This window comes from Rhinolophus hipposideros (genome assembly GCF_964194185.1).
Source record: "Rhinolophus hipposideros genome assembly, chromosome: 15".
In the NCBI taxonomy this organism is placed as follows: Eukaryota; Metazoa; Chordata; class Mammalia; order Chiroptera; family Rhinolophidae; genus Rhinolophus; species Rhinolophus hipposideros.
In genome coordinates, this window is record NC_138061.1 from 11,434,443 (window position 1) to 11,456,002 (window position 21,560).

Genomic DNA, 21,560 nt, shown 5'->3' on the forward strand with positions numbered 1-21,560 from the left:
TAAGTGTGATATGGACATCCCTCCGGCAGTATGTGTGGGCTTAACTCATTCACTGCTTTACTGCACTCCTGGCCGTTCTTTGTATCTCTGAAGTTGTCTTCTGGAACTCTTCCTCTCACTTGTTCTCTTCTGGCCTGCTGGCTGTTCTCACACTCCAAGGCATGCCCCCATCACAAGGCCTTTGCTAGTCCTTCTTTAGGACTGTTTTTCCCATAGATAGCCAAGGATTTCACCCTGTCACTTTTCAGGTCCCTGCTTAAATATCACCTTTCAACTGTCCAATATAAAAAAACACACACATTAGTTTTTAAATACCGGTATTTTTTCTGCACAGACTTTTTATTGATGCGTAATACATGTATATGCATGTGCATGTGTGTTTGCGTGTGTGTATACAAAAATTGCCCAAATGCTAAGTGTAAATTTTCATTGTAAATTCAGTATTGAAGGGGAGTGTTCCTACCCCTGCACACACGCACGCACACACGCAGGCACGCACATGCGTGCACAGTGCTGATTGACGTCTCTAGCAGTTCACAGCACTGACATCACGGTCTGTGGGGCATCTTACGAACACCGTCTCTCCTCTCATTTCCACACACAAGCAAAAACAAAATACAAATAAATGTGTTTGCAACCTTCTCTGACATCCCAGAAGCCTTGGTTTTCAATCCCACATTCTTAGGGAAGGTCAGTATCTGTAAACTATAGATTATACTTCTCTTGGACTGATACAGAATAACAAGAAAACTTATTTTCACTGGTCTGGTGCATAATTACCAATGTCTATGAAATCAGCAGAATGCTTTAGAGCATGTATTTCTTTCTTCTCTAATCAGCACACTGGGTATTTATGCCCATGAATTCTTCATGTATTGTGGGAAGAATGGAGCACATGATATGGTGGGTGGAGTGCTGAAATGTCTGCTTTGATTTGCATGACACTGGTGAAAAAGCTAGACATTTCCTACTTCCCAGCATCATTGCTTCTTGACGGTATGTACTTAAAAATGCTGTGATTAGTGCAGTAAAAATGTTTTAGTTGGATTTATTCTTTTGTATTAAGTACCTGTCATGTGTACTTGGTTTGTTGGTAAAGTACATGCCATTTAAACAGGTATTTGTGGCCTACGTATGTTTACAGATGGTAATTCTCCCAGGATCAACACCATGTCCTACCTGTGTAATCTACAATTATAAATGACTACCATTTTTTTGCTGTAAAATCTTGGGTAATAAGGGGAAGATATAATTTCCGTTTAGTAGCTGGCTACAAGAGTATATTTTGAAAAACGACTGTATTCTGTTCTTAGAAACAACTACTTCATGCAGATACCAGTATCTGGTAAACAGGGCACCTGGTGTCTGTGGTCCTGCTTGCACACAGGAGTTCTCCATGAATACTAGGTTATAGTCATTACTAAGGAAGATTGGCTGCTCACTACCCAGTCGCTATCCTCGTCGTTTGGTCAAGCAAGTAAATAATTCAAAGCCTCAGTTCTGTGAAACTTGCTTTGGCTGAAGTAAGAACCATTCATTCTATTCTAGTTAATTTCATTGTATGATAATTATTTTTATAATGCATTGAAAATATTACTCGTTCTCGCCATTGTTAAGTATGATGTTATTTTCTGTAAAATTTAGGACAGGTGATGTCTGGTCTATTTTGGTAATATTTGGAAAGGTTATTAGTTCTCAGTATTTAACTTTAGATTTTAATCAGGACTAGAATTGTGAACTCTTTACATGGAAAAATTTTAAATATATTTGTAGCAAAATATGTGTCTTTTTTTTTTACTAATGTTGGAGTGATGTGATAGATAATACAGATTAAATTTATTTAGTTCAGATATTTTGAGATTCATGAAGTATAAGGAGAAAATTTGTGGCAGTTTTAGTCTAATTAAGCCCACAAATACAATTTATCTAAATTATAGGCCATTTTTAGTAAATTGCTTAAAATATTTGAATAAATTACTTAAAATATTTGAATTTTTTAGTACTATAGAGTTAGAATTTGGACTCAGTTCCTCTGAGATTCATTTCAGCCAACAAGCATTTGTTAGATCAGACTCTCTGGTAATAATAGTTAGAGCCCTGGGGGTACTACTTTGTGCTCTTAAGATTTCTCTTGAAAATAGCGTAGCATCTTGTTCTGAAACGATAGCATTACATGATGAGGAATTTATGTTTTATTTCTGGAATTACTATTGATTTGTTATTTAGTGTACTTTTGGACAAATTGTGCAACTTAACTATTTTTGAGACTGAATGAAATAAAAATCTATAGTTGTTGAAGTTCTTAGAGAAAAGAACTATGTAAATGTAAGGTGGCATTATTATTCACTTCTCTGTTATTTTTGTATGGATCTAATACAGGGGTTTTTCTCATGTGCAGGTACAAATCTTCTTAAAAATATTTTCACTTAGTAAGTTCCGGCTTTAGTTAGATAATTATGAACTAAGGGAAGCAGTGATACACATAATATTAAAGTCATTTATATTTCAGAAGAAGCTTTGCTGCTTTTATTTGGCTAGAGAAAAATGAGAAATCTGGACAGTTAAAGTATTAACTTTTTTCTCATTTCTCTTGTTCAGATCTTTTGCTGTTCCTTACTTCACATCTGGAATGGAGCTTTTGTCTGTTTGATACATCTAACTGGCTTAAGAAGAACAGATCTCTGTATTATGTACTTTATTGTTTATGCCTTTACCATAGTAGGGAGGTAATGATTTTGTCTTAAGATGTTTTCTCTTCTCCCATCCACTAAACTTTCAGAAGACCCAGTAACCATCTTTGTCCAGGGCACTATGCACTGCAAAGAGAATTAGCACTTAAAGGGAATAAATAAAACAGCCCTTCCTTCCAGAATTTTTTTTTTTAACCTAGTAGTGAGAAGCAGTATACGTAAAGTAAGATAATGGGTTACAACTTAGAATTTAAGAAGAATTGCCATCACTGAGAGTTGTTACTATCTCTCTCCGTGGTTTTCAAAGTGGTTTAGAGACCCTGTTGGAGCTCCAAGACCTGTACAGGGAGGGGGTGGAATGGGAGGGGTGTCTACCAGGTCTTCTCCTAATAATGCAAAAATGTTATTTGCCTTTCTCACTCTCGTTCTCTCACAAGTGTCCAGTGGAGTTTTCCAGGAGTTACATGATGTGTGATGATGACATTATCACACTGACGGCTAATGGGATGTGAGCTTGTGTATCCTTATGTTTCTAAGTTATTTTTAATTTCTAATGTGGTAAATATCAATAGATATAACCCACATAAACAACGGCTTCTTGGCGTACTTAATAATTTCTAAAAATGGATAGGGATCTTATGAACAAAATATTTGAGACCTGCTGCTCTAACCTAGAGTTTTCTTATTTTTACCACATGTAAAGGAGGTGCCCCTATTGCCTCACTTTCTGAATCAGCTCTAATAAATGTTAGATACAGACATTATTTTCAGTTGTAACACTTTGGTATTGTAAGGAGCACAGGGTTGAGTGGGTCGGTTGCAGCTTTGACTGTACCATTTACTATGTGATCACAGAAAGCCACCTGAACTTCATTATCCTTAGTTTCTTCGTATGTAAAATAAGACTTATAAGGCTATACACTGTGATGAGTCATGAAAATCAAGGATGTATATGAAAGTATTTTGTAATTTACAGACATGCTAGAAACATAAAGTGGTAATTTTTATATTCTCTTACTTAAAGGTGTGTTTTGGGGAAGCTGGTTTAGAGTAATAGAAGGAGTTTGGATTTGAGGACAGTTCTCATGGTTCTCTCCACCTCACCCTCACCCCTTTTTTTAAAGCTACATGAAAGCTGAGAATCTTAATTTAATTGATCATAGGCTATGGTAAGGGACCCTCATGTTACGGGTAGTGATACACATAAAAAGACATGAGATTTCTCAGACTGGTCAAGAGAACTACTTTGGTTCCCTGAGCAATTCTCCTCATTTGATACTTTGTCTCCGGTGCACAGGATGTCAGTTAAACATTGACTCACAGTTGAATCACTAGTTACTGAGTTCTGTAAGGAGGGACCTGCAACGTCTATTATCACTCTTGTTCAGCATATATATATAAAACCACTTCACAGAATTGTGAAGCATTATAGATACTGATTATTCTAGGAATTATTCTGCAGAATTAGGAATTTGGATAGAAGTGAATATTTTCTATTTAGGTAGAGGGTATATAGAAGCGTGGGTGGGATTTTTTTTATAACAGTATTTGTAATCCTTGTTCTTACTAGTTTAATAATTATTCTGGAGTATTTTTTTTCTCCTTAGGAGTACAGAAATTAAAATAATTTTCCCACATATGGACTTTGTCAGCATAATGCACACCAAGGAATTCCATAAATAGAACAATTCTCCATGGGTTTCCATAAGTTAATTTCTTAATATATTCAATTTAATATAAGCCTTTGTTGCAAAGCTTAATGACACAGAGATAGAAAAGTGATACCTAGGGTGGGAAGGCATAACCGCTTATTGTTAATTTGTTTCCTTGCACTTGCAAGTTGATATCCTCACAAAGAACACAATTTTTAAAAAATCAACCGGGGGACTGAAATCATGGCCATGTCTGAAGTCCGAGGAAGACAAACAGCGATGACCTTGAACATCATACATGGTGTATGCTGAGTCCTGAAATGATTCCTTGTGGAGGGGAAGGCATTTGCTGTCTAACATGTCTCTAGGAGACCAACCTTAAAATAGATAAATAGAAAGTGAGATAGGAAATATTTCTAGAGTACTCACTGTGCCAAAGGCTTTTTGTGAACTTTCTCATCTAATCCTTACAATAACCCTATAAGATAGGTGCTGATTGCTGTCTTGCTTTCATAGATGAAGAAAGTGAAGCTCCCAAAGTTGAAATAGCTTGCACGTCTCACAGCTGGTGTTAGCATTAAAAATCAGAACCAAGTACTGACTCTAAAACGTGTGTGCTTACTGCTGTTTTCAGCTGCCTTGTCAGAAAGTCAGAGAAGTGAAGGATGCGAAATGCTTTTCACTATTTCATGTAATACCTATAATAGCACTGTGAGGTAGGTATAATCACGTTCCTTTTGCATATGAGGAAACTGAGGCTTAAGGTCAGTGTGCTCAACGGCATATTGCTGAGAAGTGGCAGAACTGGATGCCAAGCCCAGCTGTCCGGCTCCAGAGTCAGTTCTTAACCACTCTTCTGTACTGCCTATCATGTATGTTTCTTTCCCTCAGGTAACTCACAGTTTAGTTGTTGCGGGTGTGGGGGGGAGACATGTAAACAAGGCGATTAGTGGCATAATAAAAGTGCGTATAAAGTGCTTTTAGAACACAGAGGGGGAAGCAGTTAGATGGTAGAGGAGCGGAGACAGGTTACAGAGTTCCCCTCTGTGACTTTGAAATAGAACTTGAATGGTGAAAAGGATAATATAGCAATAATTTGTTATTGTTATCAAATTAACAATAAAGACCAGAGTCCTTTGCAGGCAGTCCCTCAGGAGAAATAATATGGCAGTACTAACTTTAGTAAGCTTGGTGCATGAATTGTCTTTTTTATGTAATACCAATTGAGTTGTAAAATTCAAAATTTGACATTTAGGTTCATGGTTTATCAATACGTATAGAAAATTAAGAGTATTTTGAACTACTTGTACTTTGTTTTCTTTCTAGCTTATGCCTAGTTTTGTATTAGAGTGCATACTGTACAGAATAATGTGCACCATAAAATTATGGCTAATTGAGATTTTGTAATGATCTTTGAATGCAGCAGGGGAACTCATTATTTAAAGGCATACTGAGATGCCTCTAAAGAACAATAAATGAAGAAACATTTTGAATATCATCACCCCTGATTTATCTAGTTTATATATTAGGATGGTGCAAAAGTAATTGCGGTTTTTGCAATTTTTAATCCTTTAAACCGCAGTTACTTTTGCACCAACCTAATATTTGGTTTGGGAGAATTTGGAGCACAGTTATGTGAGAAGCAAGACTATCAGACTAAAAGGCAAAAACCACACAGAGCTCCCAGTTGCCTGTTTATAGCTGCTGGTTCTACTTTCTTCCTCAGGAAGGATGTAGTGTTGTTTGTATTCCTGAGTCTGAAACAAGACTGCGATCTCTGAGTGTCTAACTTTGGTCTCTTATTCCCAAGTATACATAGTTGGTTGTTGAAGAGATGACTTGACATTTGAGCTATTAAAGGACAGTTCCGCTTTGGATACAGGGAGATGGAATGGAAGTACAGTGTAGGAAGAAGAAATAGCAAAGGGACAGAATCAGGACATTGTGTGATGTCTTTGGAGATTCAGTGAGGAAGCCAGTTTGATCAAAATTGAGTAGAGAGAAGGAAGAACCCCAGGATTTGTGTACCCATGACATGCCAGGGAACTCTACTAGGTGTTTCCGGTCTGTGAACTCTCTAAATCTTTGGAACAGCCCTGCGAGGTAGCTTTTTATTCAAGTATTGAGTTCACGAAATACTCTCTTTACTGAGAGGGAACATAATTTCAGAAATCACAACATGCTAATTAATCAGTGAAAACCTAAACGAGGCCAGTGGGAAACACAGAAGAATAGGAGACATGTTAGCAATCTGATGGAGGGCAATGGAGGTGGAACTTATTGGCTGTGAGAAGGGGAGGATTAACAGGTAACTTGAAGTTTCCAAGTGCCTGTGAATTGGTGAGGCCAGTAAGAGAAAACAGGAGAGGAGGAAACAGTCTGAAGACAAGGTGTCTAATTTACTTTTAAGAATATGTGGAACTTACAGAAAGCAGTGAGAGGAAATGATGTTACTAAGGAATGCTAGAAGAGAAAGGAAAAGAGGAAGAGAGAACCCAGGTTGTTTCAGTGCACAGAACAAACCTCTTCTAATTCTTCACTGTGGAAAATTTCATATGCACTCAGAAGTTAATAGTTCAGTGAATCCCTATTGTCCGTAGCCAGATAATCCCCTCTATCTCCCACATTCCGCTCCCCTAATTATTTTGAAACAAATCTCTAGGAGTTGGGACTATAATCTATATTTGTATAATTCTGAATTTTGTGTTCTTTTCACATCTTCTCTCCTTGACAAAGCCTCATCCAAGCTCTGCCTATTTGTAGAGACAGAGATGCAATGTATTGAGGTAGCTGTGTCCTTTTTTTGACTAGCCCTCCTTGTGAGAAAGTTTTCCCTTTCGTTGAGCTGAAAACTAGCAGATTTATTACTCTGACAAGGACACACAAGCGCATGCTGAAGTCAAGAGTAGATTTAGACCTCAGAATATTTTTATATTGGGTATGTAGTAAACCGTTTTTCTCTAAAGATCATAGGGGTTGCAAACAATTTTTCTGCTGCCATATGATGGAGTTGTCACCAGCTGGCTTCAGGGTGCTTTTGTAAGAACAGTCTGGGAGAAACATAAAGCACAAAAACATATTTTAGACATTAAAAAAGATTCTGTCAGGAAAGCTTAGCTTCTCTTGTAGGTGTAAATTTTAATTACATATTTTTAAAATGTTACCAAAGTAGTCCGCATTTTTAAATTAAATGTGTTTTTTTTAAAGATTTTATTGGGGAAGGGGAACAGGACTTTGTTGGGAAACAGTGTGTACTTCCAGGATTTTTTTTCCCCCCAAGTCAAGTTGTCCTTTCAATCCTAGTTGTGGAGGGTGCCGTTCAGCTTCAGGTTGTTGACCTTTTAGTCTTAGTTGTAGGGGACGCAGCCCACCATCCCTTGCGGGAGTTGAACCAGCAACCTTGTGGTTGAGAGGATGTGCTCCAACCAACTGAGCCATCCGGTAGCTCAGCAGCAGCTCAGCTCAAGGTCCCGTGTTCAATCTTAGTTGCAGGGGGCGCTGCCCTCCATCCCTTGTGGGACTCGAGGAATTGAACTGACAACCTTGTGGTTGAGAGCACACTGGCCCATGTGGGAATCGAACCGGCAGCCTTCAGAGTTAGGAGCACCGAGCTCCAACCGCCTGAGCCACTGGGCCGGCCCCAAATGTTTTTTGTTTTCTTTTAAACTTTTACTAAAGTATAACTCACCACTTAAAATGTGCACTAATCACAAAAATTCAATTCAGTGAATTTGTACAAAGTGAACAGAACAGCACTCAGAACAAGCAATAGGATGTTACCAGCAACGAGAAATCCCTCGAATGACACCCAATCACTAGTGACTGCTCTGCCTCAGAGTAACTGTTGTCCTGACTTCTACTACCATTGCTTTCTGGGTTGTTGGGGGGGTTTGGCCTGTTTTTGAACTTCATGTAAATTGAGTCATACTACACGCACTCATTGGTTTTCTAGCTTCTTTGGCTTAATAGTATGTTTGTGAGATTAATCCATGTTATTATTGTGTATAGATGTAGTTTGTTCATTATGTTTGCTGTGGAGTATCCCGCCGTGTGAATGAATGTACCTCAGTTTATCCCATCTGTTGTTGATGGACAGTTGGATTAGTGCTGTTATGAATATTCTTATACACACCTCTTGGTGAACATTTTGCACAATGCTACTGGACGTATCTAGGAGTGGGGTTGTCGGGCCATTGCTTACACATCTGTTCAGGTTTAGTAGGTATTGCCATCCAGCTTTCCAAGGAGTTGCAGTAGTCTACACTTGTAATAGTTTCACATTTGTATTGTCTACTGTCCTGTTCAATAGTGGATAGCCTGTCTTTTCATTGTAGTTAACATATTATACATAAAGATCAAATTTAAAAAATCAAATGTAACAGAATGGCTTAAAATGAAAATCAGCAATTACTTCTAAACCCTATACTTTCCTTCCCTAAGTCACACTTTTCAGAAGCAACAGTTTGTAACTATTTCTGTTTTTAACAACTTTTAAGAGGCAATGATCAGGAACACAGATTTCGGAGCCAGGCTGCCACTCTTATCTTGGCTCCCCCACTTACTCGCTGTGCAACCTTGAGCAAGTTATGTAATCTCTCTGTGTCTCAGTTTCTTCATCTACAACATGGGGATTGATTATAGTACCCACCTCATAGAATTGTGAGAATTATGGCGTTACTTGTCTGTTGCTAGACAAGGTCATACAGCTGTTCTTGATGCAACAACTTTAGAAATTGTCTATTGATGAACTTCCTACTAAGACAGATAAGGATTTAGCTAAGTGATACCTTTTCTTACCTTCCCTCTGCCTTTTCCCATTCTAGTTATACCACTTTTCAATTCATTCATTGAACTACATCCTTATATATAATTGATAACAGTTAAATCCTTCTTGATGGGTGTGTGTATTTACATAATTATGATATTTGTGTAATTTTCTTATTGCAGAGCTGCCTAATATGCAGATTTATGTTTCCTTCTCTAGATTTCAATTTCAAAATCTTTGTGCCACTCAAAGCAGTATGTCCCTAAAGTCAAGTTTGAGTTTTTTTTATTCTCTTACCTAATTGCCTTAACTAAATTTTCAAGATTTAATTGGAAAATTAACCTCTTCTTCTCATTCCTTCTGCCTATCCTATTTATTCCCCTTATTTCCCGGAGATCTCCTTCCTGGAATTTTCATCACCTGCCCCAAACTGGGCTTCTCTCTTGGTTTGTCACACATCTGTCATCTTGGTTTAGGAAATCATTGCTCTCTTGACTTGGATCCACGGTTTTCTGGATCACTTTCTTCTTTCTTGCATTATGCCCTCATTTTGCTGGCATATATCTTGTAACTTTTTAATAACGGATGCAATCTCCAGCAGGCTCTTTGTTCTCTCTGAATCTGTTTCCTTATCTGTTTGAAATGAGGAAATGATTTGCAGCCATGCCTCACCATGTTACCATGAGGGTCGGCACAATAATACATGTGAAACCAGAGTGGTTTCCATGGAACAGTGTGTGCTGGCTTTTGGTCTTGTCCTGTAGGAACACTTCCCATCTGGTCCAGAAAGAATCTGTCACCTGCCTCACGCACGTTACAGGGCCTCCTGGTGATCTCTAGATTTTCTTTTTCTTTGTTCTGAGTGTCCCACCTTGTCATTTAGAGCATGCCGATAAACCAGGAGGTGTGGGCGCCCCAGAGAAGGCAGCACTGGCTGCCAGGTATGGGGAGTGTGGTAAGCACTGGTTTGTTGGGCACATGCAGTGTTAGGGCTTTGCTACTGTGTTTTACGCTGTGCTGTTTATTATTCAGAAATTTAAATGTTTATTTTTCAGAAATTTAGACTTTCCTTTCCTTTTGTCAGGTTTAAGCCGTTTTTTCCATTCCAAACCTTGCAAGGATTTGAAGAAGATGAAGACGAGCATATCCATATACAACAATGGGCACTTATTGAAGGCCGGCTGAAAGTCACACTGTTAGAATGTAGCAGGTACGTTCTGTGTTTTGTCCTTACTACAGGAGGGGAAAGAAAGTGCAGTGAAAACGTACTTATGCAGTATTTGTGTTTATTCCCCCTTTGTGTTCATTTATATTGTATCATCTGTAAATTCTTTAATCATAAATTTCATAAAAGTAGTTCTTTTCGGATTGCAGAAATTATAAACCATATTTTAGAAAGCATTCCAATGGGGGGTCATTTATTCATCTTTGATTCCCAGTTTTGGATGCATGATACTCTGTTGGCATATGTCTGACTTACTACCTATTGGAAAGCTGTTCATAGCATAACCGTTTTGAGAATTGTTCATGATAATTGGAAATACCCAGAAAGTTGCAAAACCAGACTTGGAAAACCCCTGTGATTTTTAAAATGTTAGAACTGGAAGGGAATCTCCGAAATAATCTTGCTCAGACTCCTTGTTTTACTTTACGAGCCCCACAGTTTAAGCTGTGTCAATATCTGTCTTGAGCTACGCAGTGTACTAGCCGCCTTATTTATGTCAACGTGAGAACATTCAAACCTGGAGAGAATTTTTATAAGAGTTTATTTGAGCCAAACTAACGACATGCTGGAAAGCAAGATCTCAGATGCACTGGAGAAGGACAGTTTTGCAGTGTCTTTTTATACATTCGGAATTGTATGGAGGGAAATGTAAGGAAGATACATGAAGGTGGGAGAAAACAAGGTGCAGGATAGTTAACAAGATCATGTGCTCCTTTGAGGGTGGTTACGCTTCAAAGAGATCTAAAAAAAGAGGATTCCTCTGGCATTTCAAAGGTGTGATGCACAAAAACAATGGACAGGGCTTGATTAAGGCAAAGATAAATCTTTTAATGGGCCTTTGGCATAACTACCCACCATGACCTGCCCAGTTAGGAATTTATGATCAGATCATCCTGTGAGATTACTTTTGGTAAGATTTTTTTCCTGAGCTCTTTTTTTGTCCTAACACTGGTTAGGAAGAATGAGCTTTTCTAAATGCAAATCTAATTGTCACTCTCTTTAATAGTCTTTAATGGTTTCTTCATTACTCGTGGAATATAGACCCAAATCATTGCCATTGCTTACATGCCCCTTTTACCTCTCTAGTGTCTTTTTCTGCCCAGCCCCTCAGCCACATAGGTCTTCCTAAGGGAAGGTGTTAGCAAAGCTCTTTCTCTGAATGACCCAGTTATAAATATTTTAGGTTTTATGATTCACATGGCTTCTGTTGCAGCTACTCACATCTGCCGTGTAGTGTGAAAGCAGTTATAGATAGGCAGGACGTAAACAAATGGTGTGGTGTGGCTGTGTGCCCATAACTTTCTACACATGAATTTTGTAATTTTCATGGTCTTCAAATATTCTTTTTCCCCCAACCATTTAAAAATGTAAAAACCACTGATAGCCCACAGGCCCCACAGCAACTAGCAGGGGGCTGGAGTTGGCCTATGGACAACCATAGTTCATCATCCCCTGCTTTCGATATTTTGAAGTACCAATCTCCTTGTGTGGGCCCCCCACTGTTTTCACAGGCTGAAGGTCCTACCCCATTTTCTGCTCCTTGAAACCAGCCTTTCTTGGTTCACCTCTAAAGCTACTTCCTTAGTGTGTGTGCTGACCATTCCAAGTACAAGTATTCTGTCGTCCTTAGACCACATTTCTATTACACTTGTTTGTACCACTTATTTGGTACTTATCACGTCTATTTTTATTTCCAACTCAAAAATAGTGCTGAAGTACAGAGGTTATATTTTTGTACCTAATATATTTGTGCCCTTGCTAATAATAATAGGTTAATTTTGAGTATATTAATGATATACTAAATATTTTTTTAAGTCTTGGAGTGACTAATTATTGTGCCCCATTATATCAGAAAGTCTGAAGAGGAATTCATTTCTCAAAGAAAGATAAAGTATCTGTACATTTTGTAAAATGAACTTCAGTGTACAATAAAATGACATATATAATAAAAACTTAGCTCTGTACAAGTCTGAATTTGAAGTAGCTAAGCTAATGTGCCATGGACAGCATGAGCATTAAATATATAATTAGAATTTGGTTTTGTCATATTAACATTTAGAAGCATTAACAATTTTTCAAGTGGCCTGTGGCAAAGGAAATTTTGAACTGATGCTTGTTTATTTCTTTCAGTGAATGGCATGTAGATCCACAGGCCTCAGAATCATTCTATTGGATTACCTTTCCCAAAATAATCATAGCAACGTCTAGACATTTGAAGGACGGTTTTTCACAAAATTTCTTGACTCTTCTGTTCTTAATTCCTATCTAACTACTCATCCATCCATTCCACCAGCCTGCAAAGATAGCCTTGAAGGAGATTTATTTATTTATTCATTCATTCATTCATTTATTCATTCAGTCATCAGATTTACATGTTGTAAAGCTTTGAGAGTAAATTTTGCCAAGGAGGAAAGACATAGAAGTATTCATAGAAAACAAACTGTTTATTGAAAATATTAGAGTTCTTGTACAACTGGAAGCTTTATGCTTCTGGAGCCAACACGAAGTGAAAGTAATACTGGTTTTTGAGTTAGAAAGTTCTGTCTTTACATGCTAGTTATATGTTCTTAGGCAAGTTACACACCTGTAAAATGGGCAAGGGTGTCTGTCACCTTGTCGGTGATTGTGATCAGAGAAGGTACATAAACCATGGTGCCTCCCATGTGGTAAACCTTCAGTAGATATAGCTTCTGTTATTACGCCTTAGTATAATCCTTATAGTGTTTAGCAAGAAGAAAAATCTTTAAACAAAACTTTTTTGCATGTTTGATCGTGACAAGTGGAATTTGAATTTTCTTAAAAGGGTCTCACGCTGTAAAGGGAGGATCTTTTCTAATTATCTGAAATAGAGTTTTGAATTTCCCAATTAAAAGCTTGGGGGTGGAAACACAATTTTGTTTTAAAAATTGTTTCTAACACTTTGCTTCTGTCAAACTTTTTAAAAACACAGTCATTCTGAACAGTTGTGGTTTTTTTTGCGTTGGCTAAAGTTGATTTTGTAAGTGACAGATGAACTCAAGTGCTGTATTTGTAGTACTGCTATTAGAACACTAAATTATTGCACATTAGTGTTAGTCGTATTAAGATTATTATTTTTGATTTATCATTTATAGTCTGTCTTAAAGGATTTGAAGTATATCTTATAGTCTATCTTAAAGTACATTTGAAGTATAGTCTGTCTTAAAGGATTTTGCAAAGAAAACGTATGCTCATGTGCAGTTAAATAGAATATGAATTAGATTAAAAACAACCATATAGAGAAGAGATCAATTTTCTGCCAGCAAAGGGAGCTTAACGGATTATTTAGCTCTCAGTTTCTGATAAATTTCTGGCACCAAATCCTAGGAGAGATTTGTCACATCTTTATGTAAAAGACATTGAACGAAGTAATGGATGCATTTTCTTCTCTTTGGCTGCTTTTGTCAACCAGTTGTATTTTAAAAACCAAAATAAGATTATTGTCAGTGAAGGCAAAGCCTGTGAAGTTTTGCTGTGTGAGAGTTCTGTACTCTAAAGCGGTACATTTCGGGTACAGCCTGTCCTAATTATAGATAGAAGATTCTAATTAAGGTCAGTTCTTCACTTGAGTCAGTCACACTTACGAGTATACTGTTCTAAAGCCTGTGTTTTCTCAGCAGCTTTTAACATGTTGTTTTGTTTTACTGGGTTCCAAAAATACATCGTTTAAAATTTTCTTTAATGTTAACACAAATACAGAAAAGACAATCACAGCAGTTGACATTCTACTCTATTCGCAAGAGTCCTACCTTATTCCCTACTTATCTATTATCAACACAGATTCATGGATTTTTGTATTTTTCAATATAACTCTTTACTATTCTTAATTATTTTGTGCCTCAGTTGTCCCTGATTTGGCCACTAGGAACCCCTTCAAACTGGCTCCGTATTCTTGTGACATGACCCCCACCCCCCTTTTTCTGAGGTCTTTATTACTTTCTGGTTTAACAAGCTATTCCAGGTTCATTTTTCATCTTCTCTGCCACACTTCTAGAATCAGCTATTTTACCAAAGAGCAGGGTTCCTTTTAGTAGAGAATGATATTAGAAATCAAACCTGGATGTTGGGTGTGTTCATTGCTACTTCATATATTACTTCATATATTTATAGCTAGGCCCTTTCAGTGTTGCAAAATACATATATGTGTAGACATTTATACATACATGCATACATACACACACACATGTAATTTAGAAATCATGTGTTCACCCAATACTTCCAATTCCAGTTCGTCCTCATAGGGTTGTTCCTTGCCTTGGTTCTTTCCTTGTTCCCTTGAACCCTGGCTCCAGTGCCGTCAGCAGTTCTCCTCATTTGCTGTCTTGTAATACATCTCAGATAGTTTCAGAATTGCTTTGTCCATACAAATATAGAAAACATACTTACTAAAAGGATTCAGGATGTATTTGCAGTTCTCCCCTACACTACCCAAGAATGAGGGTGTGTGGTCAAGTACTGCACAGTTACGTGCTACATAATGACGTTTCAGTCAACGACAGACCACATATATGATGATGGTCCCATAAGATTCTAATGGAGCTCAATTTCCTATAAGAAATGGAAGGAAATTTCCAATGGAAGGATGGTTCAGGAGGAAAATATTTTCTCTCTCTCATGGGAGCAGTATCTGTGAGGCTTGGCAATAGATTCCCGTGCGCTCAGAACACCCCAATTTTGGGTGCACAGATGACATCCCAGTCAGCGAGCCACTGACCTGTTTCACACAGAAGAGCCTGTCCCCCAGCACTGCATATTCAGAGGGCACTGCAGCCCTCCCAGATCCAGCCTGATGGCCTTCAGAGGACATTGCTGTAAATTCTTTGTTGAAGACCCCAGATCCTATACAGGACACAGGTCCACCAGAACTGCAACCTTAGCAAGTTTCAGGTGCCACTGCCACTTCAGGAAAAGCTTTCCGTGACGGTGTAGAGCCAGCCTGTCCATGTACCCTGGCAACGTGCTGTACAGGTTGGTAGCCTGGGAGCACGAGGCTGTACCATACAGCCCCAGTGTGTGGCAGGCTCCACCGTCTAGGTGTGTATAAGTGCACACTGTGATGGTCGCACAACGATGAAATGGCTTACCGATGCTTTTCTCAGAACATATCCCTATTATTAAGTGATACGTGACTGTATTCACAAATTAGACTAATTTCCCCTTCAGTGTGACTATCTCATTCATTTGAAATGTAGTTGGGATTATTTGTTTCAGTTCACTTGCAGTTTCGGTGTACCCCAACCCCTGCCTTTCCATCCATGATTTTTATTTTTGTCTATATAGAGAGCATTAACATGCTTCCAAAAGCCACAAATATAGAAAAATATATACGCACAGTTCTTACTCAGCATGGCACTGTGTTAACCCAGACCTTGCATGTCAGAATGTCAGAACTATGCAAAGTGGGGACCCAATTCTGATACGCAGTTAACACAGAGTGAGGGCTGTCATGCGGATCTTCTGTGTCTTGACTAATTTTTTGGTCTAGTTTTGTCAATTACTGGATGAAGTGTGGTGTTCACATTTTCAGCCATGACTCTGAATTTATCTCTTTTTTGTAGTTTGGTTTTGTAGTTTGGTGCATATTTCTTCTTGATACATTGACCCTTTTATCATTATGAAGCAGACTTTTCAGACATTCCAAATTTGGAATTCATCTGTCCTGGGTCTGTGTAGCTTGTCTTTTATTCCCCCACCTTCTTTTCCCTAAGGTTATTGTGTTGGAAAGTAATATTGTTTCTTTTGTATTATAATTGAATACCTTCATTGCTATTTCACATAGCAAAATGTAGCTGTTTTAATTCTTCTGATGTCTGAATTGTAAAAAGAATTTAAGAAAATTAACTAGGAACCCAACTGACATAAAACCAAAGCAAAATGCCAAACCCCAAGATGTTTTAAATGTGATATTGGCATGCTATATACTTATATATAATACCTTCAACAGAAATGAACTGTGAAATGAACTATGGCCAGAAAATAAGAATTCAAAAGAGTATTTAAAATAGTCTGAATTTTTCCTCTCTTTGTGCCATTAAACCCTAACTGTCAGTCAGTGCTTCTAATATATTTTATTTGCAGGTAGGGTTCATGATTTTGTCCAAAAGGTAACTGCCTCTTTTTCTTTTTCTGTCAAAATTTCTTAAACTCGTTCATCTCAGTTTATGTGGTCCAGACTCTTCACTAGCTGTGTGATCTTGACCAAATTACCCAACCTCTCTGTGTCACAATTTTCTAATCTGGAAATTAGGGTAAAAATATTGGTAGAATAGTCTGGTAGAATAATCATGAAGATTGAGTGGGATAATACATGTAAAAGCTCTTAAAACTGTCCTGCAGGCAATGTTAGCTCCTACCACCACTGCTGCTGTTTCTCCCACCTCTGCTACCAGTTCTTCTGCCACTATCAGTAGCGAAGGCATTTTGTCTAAGTACTTTAGTAAACACAGAAAATTGTCAAGTCTAACACCTGCACTCTAGAAACGTGAAATGTAATTTAGGGCTAACACGAAACAAATACATAAGTAAGCTGACCACATAGGCAGTCTGATTTTGAATTGAGGCTTAAGTAATAAGTACTATAGAAATGTAGTGCAAGGAAAAACTATTTTGGAATTGAAGCTACTGTGGAACACTTCATTGGGTAAGAGGTGTATCTGATTGATTTATCCATCATCAGTGGTTGGACATACTCATGTGGGTTGTTTCCACGTTTTGGCTGTTATGAATAATGCTGCTATGGACATTCATGTCAAATTTTTGTATGAATGTATGCTCTCATTTCACTTTTTCCAAAGTGGCTGCACCATTTTACATTCCCTTCAGCAATGTGTGAGGGTTCCAGTTTCTCCAGATCTTCACCAATACTTGTTATTCTCGTTTTTTATTGCTCATCTAGCGAATGTGAAGTGCTATCTTACTGTGGTTTTGATTTGCTTTTCCCTGATGTCTAATGATGTTGCGCATTTTTTCATGTGCTTATTGGCTATTTGCATATCTTCTTTGGAGAAATGTCTATTCATATCCTTTGTCCATTTTTTAAATTGGGTTATACTAGATAGACCCTTATGAGGTACATGATTTGCAAATATTTTCTTCCATTCTGAGGATTGTGACTTACATGGTGGTGTCCTTTGAAGCACAAAATTTTAGTTTCAGTGAAGTTCCATTTATCTATTTTGGTTTTTTTTTGGTACTTGTGCTTTTGGTGTTTTACCTTAAACCATTGCCTAATCCAAAGTCACAAAGATTTGCTTTTATATTTTCTACTCTTACATTTAGGTCTGTGACTCATTTTAATGAGTTAATTTTTGTTAAAATTTGTGTTATTTTTTTTAAACATAAAAATGGTGATATGAACAATATAGAATAACTTATGATTTCAAGGGAGGATTCCAAGAATTGTGCTTTTTGATCCTGAATCCAAAGGATTACTATCTGTTGGGACTGAGTGGACCAGCAGGTGCACAGCTTTCTCTGCATGGTAGTGAAGGCCCTTAGGTAGTTTGTTCTTTTGAACAGATGGTGGCAGCAAAGCTTTGATAAATGAAAATTCTTATTTTTCTAAACTTAGTATTTTATAATTGCGACTCTTCTTAATGTTTTTGGCAATAGGTTGATAAGCACTGTTTAAAAATAATTTTTAAGATTTAAAGTTAGGGATATTTTTCTGCCATCATTTTATTCATGCTTTTCTGTTTATGGAAGTCAGTTTGTGAAGTATGGACATGATTTGCTTGAGTTCTCTAACTGCATGTGTTCATCCACTTTCTTTCGTTATCTCACTCCTATCCTATCTACATGATCTTCATGTAGAGGAAAAGCAAAAGTAATAATGTCGATTAATGCTAAAGTTATTCTCCAGCTTACTCCTAAAACGTATTGGCAGACTTATGTTCTGATTTAGAAGATAGATAATATAGAAGTTGGACATGTGGGTAGCATTTTTTCCTCCAGTAATAAAAAGTGCTTTATATCATGTCAAGATTGGACCTGAGATTTCCTTTTTAGATCTGAACATTAAGCAGTAACATTAAGTGACACAATTATTCCTTGACAGCTGTTTTCAAGATAATAGAAATAAACATTTATTAAGCACTTACTTTTTGCTAGCTACTATGCTAAATGCCTTGCATGCATTGTCTTCTTTATTCTCACTACAGCTCTTAAGAGGTTAAGTACTATTTTTGCTCTGAATGTTTCAGAGGAAGAGATGGGCTTAGAGAAATTAAACAATTTGCCTAAAGGTCACATTAGTAGATGGAGAAGTGTGTGTATGTGTGTGTGTTCATAAGCAATTATTTTGGTCAAAAATATTGTACTATTTTGTATCTGTTTAACTTTTATAGAGGTGGTATTATGTTATGCATCATTCTACAACGTATTTTTTAAATTCTGATTTTAATGATTTGTAGCTATGTATAGATTATCTGGTCAATTTGTTTACCTCATGAATAAATACTACTTTCTGTGTTTGATTTAGAGGCTTGTCCTAGAATTTCATCTAATTTTAGCTTTACTTCACTTTTCCACTAGAGGGTGTACCAAGTGTTTGATTTAATTATTTTTCTGTTAAGATTTTTATAGTAATGGAATAGTTTATTAGTTCTTGGTGTAATGAACAGAAAGAAGAATTTTAATGCATGTAACTGGTGTAATAGTCTCCTTGTTTTATTTTTATACTGCAGGTTACTCATTTTTGGATCCTATGACCGAGAGGCAAATGTTCATTGCACACTTGAGTTGAGCAGTAGTGTTTGGGAAGAAAAACAAAGGAGTTCCATTAAGACGGTAAAATTGGTTTGCATAGTTTTACATCTGTATAAAATTTGTATTCTATAAGCATGCTTTTATTAATATTTCTATATTTCTATAATTTTTTTGGTCATGTGCAAATAATTATTTGTCTTGTTACATCAGTAATGAAATGAATCACATAAAACTGCAGTATTGAGCTTGCTTGCTTGTGTAAGAAACCAAGTCAGACTTTAAAATTGTGTCACAGTTATGGAATTAGCAGGAAATTATAAACACCTCAGAAAGCTTGTAAATTTAGAGCATTCATTTATTCAGCAAGTATTTTATGAGTGCTTACTTTGAACTAGGAACTGTGTTACATGTTGGGGAAACAGTTCAAGAAAGAAAAGGCCCTGTGTTTGTGGTGCTGACATGGGGTAGAGGTTTGGTGTGAGGGTTAGAAGAGCGGAAAGGTGAACTACACGCTATAGAGTAGAGGTAGAACATAGCAGTCACTGAGTAAACCAAAGAAGTGAGCAAAGTAATTCCTATAGATTGACAAGGGCTATGAACAACATACGATTGTGACAAAGGAGTAATGAGTTACGACAAAAGAGACTCCTATAGATAGGGAGCGCCTCTAAAGAGAAGACACCTGAGCAGGCTTGCCAGCCCCTGACTCTTGCCCGGTTAAATTGGAATTTCAGATAAACAGTAAATAATTTTTTGGTAGAAGCATATCCCCTATTTTTATTCGCTAAATCTGAAACCTCACGCTGGAGCAGAAGCTTGAATCATGAGGAGGAACAAGCCATATGGGGAGTTCAGGGGAGAGAGGGCCTGGCAGGCGTTTCAAGCAAGCGGGGCAGCAGATGTGTGCAGGAAGGCATGGTTGAGGACCCAGAAAGAAGGCTGGTGTAGCGAGAGTGTGACACGTGAGGTAGAGGCATGCTTGACCATGCAGGGCATGGAGTTGGAATTTTACTGTTTGTGGGGGGAGAGTTTTAAGATGAGGAGTGACGTGATTGATCTTCTGAACATTTTGTAAAAAATGGTCTGCCTGTGTAGAGAAAGGATTGTAGGAGGACGGGGGTAAACCTAACGGGAGACCAGTTAGGAGGCATTCAGGGCAGGTGTTGGTTACTTTTACTAGGTGGTAGCTGAGGAAATGGAAAGAAGAGAATGGATTTGGGATATACTTTGGGTGTGTGAAGGACTTAGAGTTCTAGTTTCTTTTTTGATATCTCTCAAAAGAGACTGTCACCTAAACTGCAAGACTGAAAAAAATGTAAAGGCTTTTAAAAAATTTTAAGTGCTATAATTAAAAATAAACAAAGCAGTGCTTTACTATCAACATGTTTTAGTTGGGCTTGTTGGGTTCTGTGGGTTCTTAAATGAATAAAAATTGGCACTAGTTATTAGTTAATTTGTTTCCAAAGTTGAGTTGGTATTTTCTGAATATTCTGCATAGCAGTTTTAATAGTAATTATGAGATGTTTCTTGGCATGTGCATAAATCTAATAGTGTATTAAAGATTTAGAACGTTTATCCAAATGTTGTCTACAGAATTTCTTATTAAATAAGCCCATGAAGCTTCACATTGGAAATAGAATCCCAGAAGTTTATGTCTGAAATAGAAAAAAAGAAAATCTATGCATTAAAGCAGGGGTGTCCAAACTTTTTTCAACGTTTTTTACCAAGGGCCATATGCGGTAAAATACACAAACAGCCGGGCCACTCACTCGAGGTGAAGTACGTATTGCCTCACCTGGTTTATTTAAGTAAACTAAATATATTTTTGGAATTTGCTGTGGGCCAATTAAAAATGGATTGTGGGCCGCAGTTGGCCCCGCAGGCTGCAGTTTGGACACCCCTGCCTTAATGGAACCTACAGCCTTTTTTTCTTTTTTTAAAGAAAATTTATTTCATTTACTAAGCATATATTGAAATACTATAGGTCTGGTAATAATAAAATTCCAAAGGTGCTTCTTGGAACCCCCAAACCTATCTGGAGTTACTACTAGTCTTTTTAAAGATAAGATCTATTTAACATGTTAGTAGGTTTTTTTGTATGAATAAATTATAGTTGTACTCTTTAAAGGTATATTTAACAACTTAGGTATTTAGCTGTTTTTGTCTCATTTAGCTCTTCGTGGCAGTATCACCAATTCTATGATTATTATTAGTAGCCAATATTTAGGAAAACTATTTCTCTATTATGTCGTCATTATACAGGTGAATAGGTACTTTTGAACTATACTTACCTAGCTGTTTTATAGTAGTAGTAATGTGCTTTTTGCTATTCTAGAATAGTCTATTATTCTTTGTAGCATTTTTTTAAATAGTCACAATTCTTTTGTTTGTTTTTATTTGTATTTGTATTTTTTTCTTTTTTCTCTCACAATTCTTAACTTTTTAAATAGGCCTATAAGCATATTGCCATACTCTTGAAGACCATGGCTTTTAATGGTTATGTG

The 21,560-nt window shown here is 37.2% G+C and overlaps 1 protein-coding gene across 3 annotated transcripts in view; it reads left to right on the plus strand.

Moving 5' to 3' along the window:
• Positions 1–21,560, plus strand: part of PDZD8 (PDZ domain containing 8) — a 64,182-nt gene that overhangs the window by 10,374 nt on the left and 32,248 nt on the right. For all 3 annotated transcript variants that reach the window (XM_081073697.1, XM_081073698.1, XM_081073699.1), the window contains exons 2-3: positions 10,192–10,317; positions 19,035–19,137. In XM_081073697.1, the coding sequence (XP_080929823.1) occupies positions 10,192–10,317; positions 19,035–19,137 (229 nt within the window). The remainder of the gene's footprint in view (positions 1–10,191; positions 10,318–19,034; positions 19,138–21,560) is intronic.